This window comes from Melampsora larici-populina, assembly GCF_000204055.1.
Source record: "Melampsora larici-populina 98AG31 unplaced genomic scaffold MELLAscaffold_25, whole genome shotgun sequence".
In the NCBI taxonomy this organism is placed as follows: domain Eukaryota; kingdom Fungi; phylum Basidiomycota; class Pucciniomycetes; order Pucciniales; family Melampsoraceae; genus Melampsora; species Melampsora laricis-populina.
In genome coordinates this window covers 49944-60189 of record NW_006768789.1, presented here as the reverse complement: position 1 = coordinate 60189, position 10246 = coordinate 49944, and the positions used below count along the sequence as shown (strand labels likewise).

The 10246-nt window shown below is 42.4% G+C and overlaps 3 protein-coding genes across 3 annotated transcripts in view; all 3 read left to right on the top strand.

Moving 5' to 3' along the window:
• The window catches only part of MELLADRAFT_107707 (uncharacterized protein), a gene marked incomplete at both ends in the record, with an annotated part of 891 nt that extends 544 nt beyond the window's left edge, over window positions 1-347 (top strand). The window contains one exon of the mRNA XM_007411589.1: window positions 219-347. Within this exon, the coding sequence (XP_007411651.1) occupies window positions 219-347 (129 nt within the window). The remainder of the gene's footprint in view (window positions 1-218) is intronic.
• Window positions 348-1746: 1399 nt separating this feature from the next.
• On the top strand, window positions 1747-2413 carry MELLADRAFT_107706 (uncharacterized protein; the record flags this gene model as incomplete). The annotated part of the gene is made up of 3 exons (XM_007411590.1): window positions 1747-2024; window positions 2091-2188; window positions 2277-2413. The coding sequence occupies 3 exons, from the start codon at window positions 1747-1749 to the stop codon at window positions 2411-2413; spliced, it is 513 nt and encodes a 170-aa protein (XP_007411652.1).
• A 1865-nt stretch (window positions 2414-4278) lies between these two features.
• On the top strand, window positions 4279-5532 carry MELLADRAFT_64232 (uncharacterized protein; the record flags this gene model as incomplete). The annotated part of the gene is made up of 4 exons (XM_007411591.1): window positions 4279-4347; window positions 4410-5036; window positions 5096-5208; window positions 5310-5532. 4 exons carry the CDS (start codon window positions 4279-4281, stop codon window positions 5530-5532), a joined length of 1032 nt encoding a protein of 343 aa, XP_007411653.1.
• Window positions 5533-10246: the final 4714 nt, after the last annotated feature.

Genomic DNA, 10246 nt, shown 5'->3' with positions numbered 1-10246 from the left:
ATTTCCACAGACTCGAACCCCATCTACTACTAAAGCTGCTTTACCTTATCCGTCCTTTTGAAACGCTTGGCGTAGAACCCAAGGACATCAAGGTCGGCCAATTGTACACGTTTCATGGGTATCTTCAAAACTTTGATGAGAAATCTCGCTACTCCGACGTCGTAGTTAGTTTCCTCTTTCACAGTCGTATCACCAAAAGCTGACTGATAACTTCACAGGCCACCCGAATCACCGCTTGCATTGGAACTGCCTGTGCTGAAGCAAACAAACGTAAGATCCAGATCAGCTATCATGACCCACAGTCCCTTCACGACAACTATCCTGATATTCCGGTCCACTCCACCTAAAAACCGCCATTTCTCCAGCCTACGCAGCTATGAGCCGCTAATTGAATTTTTGTCATATCATTCGCCAAACAGAAGAACATTTCATCCAGTAGACAATTCACATTAACAGCTGGATTAGGTTCAATATCTCTGTTGAAGGGATATCAACATTCAATTCCAATTCACAATCCACTGTACATCCAATCAACTCACTTCCAGTATCATTTTAATTCTTTACCGTGATGCTTAACTAAACAAAACTACCAGACATCTATAATTACAAAGCCACACACGTAGCCAAATTCACTATTGAACTTGTGTTGTTCTCCGTGCTCATTTCATTCAACGCTTCCCCCATTATGTGCTTACATCTTTAATCTATGTTCGTTGCATAGAATGCCATTTTGGTTTCCAGGTGAACTGGAGGCAATAACTTTAATTTCAACTCTGCGCAAAGTAATTGATATGATTCTATCTCAACTTACTTAACCGTTCCTCAAATGTGAATTTTGAATGTAGCCCCGTATGACCCTTTATGTGTTGTTGATTAGTTGACACAGCAAAAGCTAATATATATCTTCCCTTATATGCCATGAGACTTGGATGACACACCGCAAACTTAAAGGGAAACAAACAAATCTCAACTACAATATCCCAACCCAGGCTTTGTAATTATTCTAGCTTGAATCCTAATTCTCACAAGGAACTACTTTACCGAGTTCATTCACGAAGCGGGCGAGGCAATAAGTGCGTAGCAATATGGGCAACAACTGATACGACCGCCTGGATGCTATTGATTAATTGCATAAGTTACATACATCGGCCGGCAATCAATGAGCGGAACCAGCAATGTAGGCGAAGTCAGCAATACCTCTTAGTCTCCAGTTACATTGTAAGAGCTTTGTAGATGCTCTCCAGGATCAACGACACTAAAATGGAAATTGTAACTTCCGGCAGCACCTCCTTACACAATTTGGTTAATTGACTGGCAATCAAGAAGTTACACAACAGGTGCACGTGCTCACATGACCACAATAACAAAACAATCGGATTGACACGGCAAGCGAACCAAATGCTGAAATTCGAGCAAACTCATCCTGAGCAAAATCATCAAAAGACAGGGACACTGTCAGAAAAGTGTGTAATTTGCTAACATAATTGAATATAAAGGCGACAACCAACTCCGGTCCTGATAGATAATAAGGCGCACCCCATTCAGTTTACTAAAAATCCAAACGAGCAAGTATTCAATATATATACCGACGCTGCTCGCAGAGTGATATTTCTCCTCTTTCACGTCAAGATTCACATCAAGATCAAGATCAAGATCAAGATTCACGTCGAGATAATAAATAAATAAATAAATATCCAGTCTTCTCACCAACTAAGTACTGTCGCTTGTAAAAGTTTCTTCCTCCAAATGACCCAAGATCACAAGCCTCCAACGCACTGCTTTCCAAGTGGTACCTACTTTATTTACAACCAGTACTATCCGATTTTGCAAAAGTTACTTAGAGCTCAGCAAATCACATATTATACTATTATATTCCCGAAGCCTCAATTACCTTACATCAACTTATACACCTCGACTAAGCTTACCAACAATGTTTCACACTTCCGGCCACGTATCGTGGAGACGTCAGGGATCCAAAATTCTGTTTGTGCTGACATACTATTGCACCAGACCAGGTTAGAATTGTAAGCAATGCTTTGTTATTCGTATCATATCTTAATAAACAGCTTCTGAAGCAGTTTTTCAACAAGGGGTGTTGAGCATAAACATCATCCAAGCAATGTAATGAACCGGGAGCTGCCTCGCCTCCTCAATAATGTACAAGAACTTCAAGAATACATCGGAAACAGTAAGTTGAGAATGATTTAAAGACTTCACAAATTAACATGCTCGGGGAACGCAACTCACTATGCTTCACTCCTGAATTCATGCCTTAGACCATAAACTCGGCGAAAGAGCTTTGTACTCCAACGCCAATTACTTAATCAAAATCGAAGAACAAAAACGTGGCATTCCTCATGTACATTTTGTAATACTGGGATACAGCTACAGTTGTGAACCCTACCTTGCTTGACCCTCTGCTCTTTGTAAGACGTTCACTCAATGTTATTATTGACGGGGTTTGCTTAAATAGCAAAGTTAAACAATAATATTCCTGTAGACTTAACTCATACAATTTACAATTTTGCTTAACTGCCTAAACTACAAGTTTTGAGATTCCACAAATGCTTTGCCCAGCCAAACATCTTCGAGAGATGGAATCTGTAGCAACTGGAAATGTTTACATGAAACCGCGCGCGAATTATAAAGTTATGAAGATGGCCTCTCAAACAATTTATTGAACTGAACCCCGTGACCCTAAAAGTGTTAGGTTGACGGTTAGGGCTGGTTAGGTGTTATGGTTAGGGGTTAGCAAATTAGGACTTAGAAAATATCCCTCTCCCCTCACGTGGTGTAAGTATTAGCTGCGGCTCACGTCCACAGCAAAAGCATCAGTCAATTTATCACACTAATACACCGCGAAACCTGCAGTCTTGAGTCCACCTTTGGGTCGCTCACTGGACACATCACCTAACGTTCATAAAGCAAATGTCCAGCAATACGCAGGAGAGCAGTCTTCAACATTTCTCTACGCAATCTTCAACAACGGTATGAGCTCTCTCCATCCCCCAGCAAAGTAGTATTGCGTACTCAGTAACTCATGCGAGATCGCTTACGCACTACTTGTACCTTAATCCAAGTAATTGCAGAATTACAAATCTATCCGCTAACAGTTACCTCAAGTAAATGAAGTATATACTACTTCCCTACAACAATTACTAACTTCGATAACTTTGATCCAATATACATACGAACTCACACTTGGGATTCATCTCTTGAAAAACTAGCGGGCTCGGGGTGGAGTGGATTATACGATTGAGGCTGTCGGCAACTTAGAATAGAAAAGCCAATTGAGAATCTAAACTCGCCAGAATATTGATTTGAATAAGTCGACCACAGGCTGACCTCACCCCAACTATCAACCAAGCTTTGAACATCGAACACCCGAGTACCTACAAGTTGGATATCCGGACAGCGAGCAAATTGGGAAACAAGAAGCGAGGCCTTCAGCGGACATTGAGTGTACCGTGCATTTTCCATCATCAAATTGACATAATCAGATCAACATATATAATTATATAACTAACCGGCTCCAATTACAGGAATATTGTCACGTGGTCTGCTAACCCGACTAGCAAACCTCACATGAAATGCAATCCAAGCTATGAATGATTGATACAAATGAAATTGATTGATGTGAAAAGATTGATATATTGGTAACTGACCATTTTACTCTAATGTCGAATTAATTGATGTAGATGAAAGGACGTATCATATTCCACAAACTCCAAATATTACAATTCGGTGAAAATTTTCATAAAGCACTCACCAGTGGCTGATTTCTGGACACAGCGCTTTTTACCACCAACCATCAGTGCCTATATATAGGCCTAAGGTATGTTCGAAAGCATTCTTTAGTTCAACCACTCGCACTGCATCATTTTGAACGTTGATGAAGGTTGATTGATTGATACTGGCCACTTATTATTTAGTGCAGAATTAATCTGTGTTCTATATCTACGTAATTGGTTTGTGAACTCATCTAGAACGACTCCCATTGTTCAACTGACTAACACTGGTGTCTACTGTCTCGTTATTTCGTACTAGAACTTGCTACCGGTGGTAACATCATTACTCCAAATTTAGAATTGCTTGTTCAAAGTTTTCCGATTACCTTGAATCATAAACCTTCCAGCTGCAAAAATCTTCAAAAGCGCACTTAACTCCTCGTACATTCCCAATCGCGAATTGACCTGGCTACCCATGAATGTGTAACTGAGTCTTTTTGCTTTTTTTTTCCGAGCACAGGTTTCCTATCATTATCTTATTTCAACCCAAATGGCAGATCCTAATGAGTCGACAACTCACGGCCTATATCTCACTGGAAATTTCGAGATAGAAAAAAAGGTAGGCGAATTACAGGTATACATTACTCCATTCAAAAGCTGAGCCACCTATCATATTGTCAGACTTCCCCAGAGAATGGCTGGAGGTCCGAGTATCGGACCTACACGACTTGCATTAGTGGCGGAGGCGCTCACCGAAACAACCGAATGAGTTATGAAGTTGTAGCACGCGGATTCGGTCCAGCCCAATTCAAACTCGAGGAAGGCAGCATTTATTTCCTCAGAGGTTCTTTTTTCCCTTTGAACAAGGAAGACACTACTGGCGACATTCTATTTTTTGAAGCTTCAGATCGTATATTAATTGGACCCGCCGACACCTTTGCCGGAGATCTGGTGAACTCCATTGGCGTCACTGGCGTTGGGATAGTTACAGCGATCGCAAAGATGCCGGAGCCCATTACGAACGGCTGTCTCCCAAACCCAAGTGATGGGGAGAAGATAGTCACCATTGTAACTGTGCTACATTCCGATTATCACCCAACTGTGCGCACAGTCCTAAATCCACTCCAACTCATTACTGATAACATCTTACCGCAGTTAAAAGTGCCTAAACAATGCAAGATACAGTACCGTATCCCACCTACCCGCAACTTAGCCGGTGTTCCAAAGATATTGCAAGTTGGGCGAGAATACCAGTTTCATGGCTTCTTGAAGGATTTTGATGAAGACCAATGCGTCTACGTAGTTCTTGTAAGTCCGGCTGTTTTGAGTACTAAACCCTCTCTCAACTCGGGTACCTCTCCTCATAGGCAAGCAAAGTCACCCCAACCACTGGCAGCAAAGAATACGATGTAGGCATTAAGCCTATTGACACCAAAGCAAAAGATGCAAAGCCAGATATTACGGGTAAAAAGCCAGCAAAGTAAGTTTTGTATCCAAACCCCTTCGGAACCAATTAGATCTTTAATTGATTTGAAACATTCTCACAGGTTCATACCAAGATCATTACATACTCCGTTCAAGTCGCCAGTTCTTAGCACCGATTCTGAAAAGAGTCCCAGCCGACTACGGACCGTGTTCCTTTTCTCCCGCCTCGACGCATCCGACACCTGGTGCTTCGAACAGTTCATCCGACACCGCCTTAGCTAATGAGGACGTTAATACGCTCGGGAAGAAAAAAGGCCGATCCCAACCAAAAAGGATAACTAAGAAAAGCAGAACCCTCGACCTCAGCAACGAAGTCTAGGTCTTCTCCATAATACAGAGTTACATCCTTTCTTGCGGTGGAGTTATCTTGAGCATAAACCACATCATGACATTCTAATTTCATAAAGCCTTTTTTTCACTACAACCTCAAACATTTGTATATTTCACTCTTCCACTTCCGCTACACCTTCATTACTCAGGTCAAAAAGTTCTTTGCTATCGTGTTAGTTTGCGCCTTTCACATAAGAGATCAACACACCCAAAAAAAAATCAGTCAGCAGCCTACCCTAAAAATATTAGATATTAAACGTCCATTTCTTTATTTGTTTTAGATGACCGGGGTAATAAAGTTATGTCCTTGCTTACTTCAACACTTCCTTTTAATTAAGCGATTGACTTTATGAAGGTTATTTGTGTAGTGCTTATTTAATAGTTTCAACCACACCAAATTGTCTATGTGTTTCTCAAGTCCTGCATGTGATTCAATTTTAATTCTACACCCTCCGCCCAAGAATGATAGCCATTAAATTTCCCCTTATTTCGAAGTGTATACTGGTGTCCGTGGGCAACCATGCACTGCTTTGATAGCCCGAAAGCAGTGTAGAAGGTTGCGAGTGTTGGAGTTGTCCCGGCAGTATACAAAACCCCACCGCCGTTTCTCGGTTGGGAAGGTAACTTGCGAGATTTTTATGTAACTCTATAATCAATGAGTGTTACTTGGGTCTGGCATATATTTCAGCATCAGAGTAGCAGGTTGAATACATCAAACATGACATCTGTACAATGCTCAATTCCAGCCACGTCAAAATTGTCATAAGTTGCAAAAATACAGACTTTGCCACCTTTCTCTCCTTTAAGTCCGAAGCGAACGAGCGGAATCAGCATCCGCAACCAACTCAAATTGTGTTATCAGCCAAACTATAGGGTGACCATATGCCCGTGGCACCAAACGTCTACTGGAGTTGTATCGATTATCTGCTATCTTTATGTGATTCTTCAAGTTGATTGAAGATCTCACACACAACTGCTAACTTCGTTGTTTCTTAGGACCAGATGGAACTTCATCACAACGTCTGCATCAATCGGCCAACTAACGCGAACATTGAGACGCAGTCCTCACGAATGGTTAGACGCAAGTACTCTTGGTTAACTAATTCACGAGACGAGCACAGAAAATGCACTATCTGCAAATTATGACTTCAATTATACGTTCACTGCAGTGTATGATGTAGTTATCTGACAATCCAAAGTGGGCCCTAAGCCAATTAACAAATGCACAACTCTAAATAAAACCATAGGATTCGACTCCCAGTCGAGAAGTTCAGAATGGTTGAACCCCAAGCAAAACACTCATATTAAAGTCCCGAATCCTTATTAAGCATTGCTTCGTATTATACTACTCGGTGGTTGATGTTCCCAGTTTGTCGCAAAAAACCCCCTGCCAACATTTCAAGAAGATAGAATTAGTGCATTTTGCCAAGTCTTTCATCGTCAAGATTCTGAAGTCGCCGGGGCAATTCGGTATCAAAAGTTCAAACACAGGCTGAACTCCAAAAATCATCAATCGAACTACAAAGTAAGTGAATAGCTTATAATTGCTTTATTGAACAGTTGATACATATTAAATGAATACCGGCCCTAATTGACCCTTGAACTGCGCTCGACATAAAAAGCTATGCCTCCCTACCGAAGCCGAAGAGGAGTCGCAATCCAGTCCGAAGCTGAGGGACAAGAAGTCAACCTACGCACACGATTCAGATTAGAAATACCTCATAACATAGGGAGATTAGACGACCGTTGCTCAGCATGTGGCGCATTTCGATGGAAAGTAGAGAGGCGGGTGAAAGATGCAAACGTGTTAAGTTCAACTTACGGAAATTGTTGTCAACACGGTGCGGTTGAACTGCCGTTGCGCTACTTCGCTGAAGACGTCGGGCAAGATATTCCACCGTTCTATCACGCCCTTTTAACTCGGCAAGACGATAGTAAGTGATAAAGCTGATTTGCAAAAACTATCAAAACTAACTGTAAATTCCTTCAGTTGCGGTGCGGTTTCGATCTCAAATTCGAAAGTACAACAACGCCATGTCGTTCACTTCTCTGGGGGCAACAATTGATAGATCGGTGATGGGTCAACGTGGTGTGAACATTTTCCGAATATCCGGTCAACTATCACACAATATCGGCTCTTTAATGCCTCTGCCCGGGAATCACCCGGGATTTGCTCAAATTTTCGTCTATGGTGGAGGTGATCATATTGAAGCCCATTTTAGAAACCGCCATTTCAACGACGAACTTAATCCACAAATCTTGCAACTATTCCAAAACTTCATGGATCTTCATAATCCTTATACACAAGTTTTTCGAAGTGCAGCGGCAATTTGTCATGATGGTGATACGCGCTCTCTCCGAATCAATACTACAACTGCGCCAGGTAGGGACCACCGGCGGTACAATCGCCCTACTGCAAACGAAGTGGCGGCTATCATCGAGGGTAATGGACAAATTGGTGCACAGCAGCGAGATATAATACTGGAGCGGCAAAGTGGAGCTAGACAAAGAATTTCAGAACTTCACACGGCTTATTTTGCGTTAAGGTACCCATTATTGTTTCCGTATGGATCACAATCATGGCACGAGAATTTTTCAAACCCAACTGAAGAAAGTATGTGATTACATTACATATGTGTGCTTTTATTGGAATTGACAAGACTACTTTTAATTCTAAAATAGGGCCGAATGGAGAAGTAACAAACTTAGAATGGTTTGCTTACTTACTGTTTCAAAGAGACGCCTTTTCGATTATCCTGGCTTCCGGGCGGCTCTTTCAGGAGTTCGCAGTAGACATGTTTGTCTGCGTAGAGCATTCCCGACTTCAATTTATAAGATTTCACCAGACAGAATTGCGTGCTGAATTATATAATGGAGCAGTTGAGGCGTTAAATAACGAAATGGAAGACGAAGTAGTCGGCAGACGAGTGATCCTACCTTCGAGTTTCATCGGGTGCCCACGCCATATGCAACAACTATATCAGGACGCGATGAGTCTCGTAGCTGAATTTGGACATCCAAGTCTTTTCTTAACGATGACAGCAAACCCTCAATGGAGAGAGATACTGGAAAGTCTTGCGCCTGGTCAGCTACCGGAAGATCGGCCAGACTTAGTAGCACGCGTGTTTCACGCAAAATTCCATTCTTTGTTAAATGACGTCACAAAACAAGAACGCCTGGGCAAATGCCTCGCTTATGTGTATACTGTGGAATTCCAGAAACGCGGTTTGCAACACGTTCACTTGATCTTATTCCTCGACCCCGCCCACAAGCCAACTACACCGGAACAAATCGACTGTTTGATATCGGCGCAGCTTCCAAATCCCGTAACGGAAGCTGATTTATTCAACTTGGTCACCACCTCCATGTTACACGGTCCTTGCCAAAATTATAAATGCTGGACTGGTTCAGAGTGTAAACTCAAATACCCTCGTCCTTTTTGTGAAATCACTGAACTTGCCGAGGATGCCTATCCAACGTACAAAAGGCCAGATAATGGGCGTCACTTTGTTAAAGGCCAGGACCGATTTGACAATCGACACGTAGTACCGTACAATAAATTCTTAACTTTAAAATATGAATGCCACATAAATCTTGAGGTTGCAGCAAGTATCCGAGCAATAAAATACTTATTTAAATATATCTTAAAGGGCCACGACCGAACTATGGCAACTGTTGATGATCCAAATCAAGACGAAATATTAACATATGTTAATGCGAGATTCCTCTCAGCGATAGAAGGTTAGCACACTTTGCTGTTTATTTCAAAAATGTATTTGTTAAGATAGTAGCACTTGCTAATGATTGGTGTTGTGGTAGCCATCTGGCGCCTATTAAAATCTGAGATGTCGGGGCGAAGTCCGGCAGTACAACGCCTAAGTTTACATCTCGAGGGGCGGCAGACGGTGTATTTTTATGATGAGGCTGGGTTACGTAGAGCGATTGAAACTGGGAGAGCGGAGCGAACTACGCTCACCGAATATTTCAGATTGTGTGCAGCCAATGCTCCATTGCGCGGATCTAATTTGACAATCCGGTCGTTGCGCTATCAAGAGGTCCCTAAGTTTTTCACTTGGAATCTAAGGACAAAACGCTTAGAACCGCGGCGAAACAGTCTCATGTCCATCGGCAGAGTTTATTTTGCCAATGTTAAGCGGGGCGAAGTCTATTATCTACGTTTGCTTTTATCACACGTCGCGGGCCCAACGTCTTTTGAGGATCTTCGCACGGTTGATGGTGCGCTCTTTAATAGCTTTCGGGAAGCTGCCAATCACCGTGGTCTCTTGCTCAACGACCAACACTACCATGATTCCCTCACCGAAGCGGCAGTGTGGCAGACAGGCCGGCAACTTCGACACATGTTAGCGATCATCCTCATCCACAGCTCGCCAGCGAATCCAAGGGCACTATGGGCGAACCACATACACGATTTGACTGATGACTGCGATCACGCAATTAGAAGGCTGAATCCGCGGGCTCAACCAACACAGCAACAAACCCAAAATTATGGTCTATTCTTATTAGGAAAAGTTGTGGAAGCCATGGAAACTACCTTAGAAGATCTTGGTATGCCGAGCGTCGACCAAGAATTGTTACTCGAGCTAGAGCTGCAAAATGAACCTGGTACAAATGGTGTTAATTCAGTAACAGATACGAAAGCGCGGCGAAATACACTGCAATGCTTAACGTAATGACAAATGAGT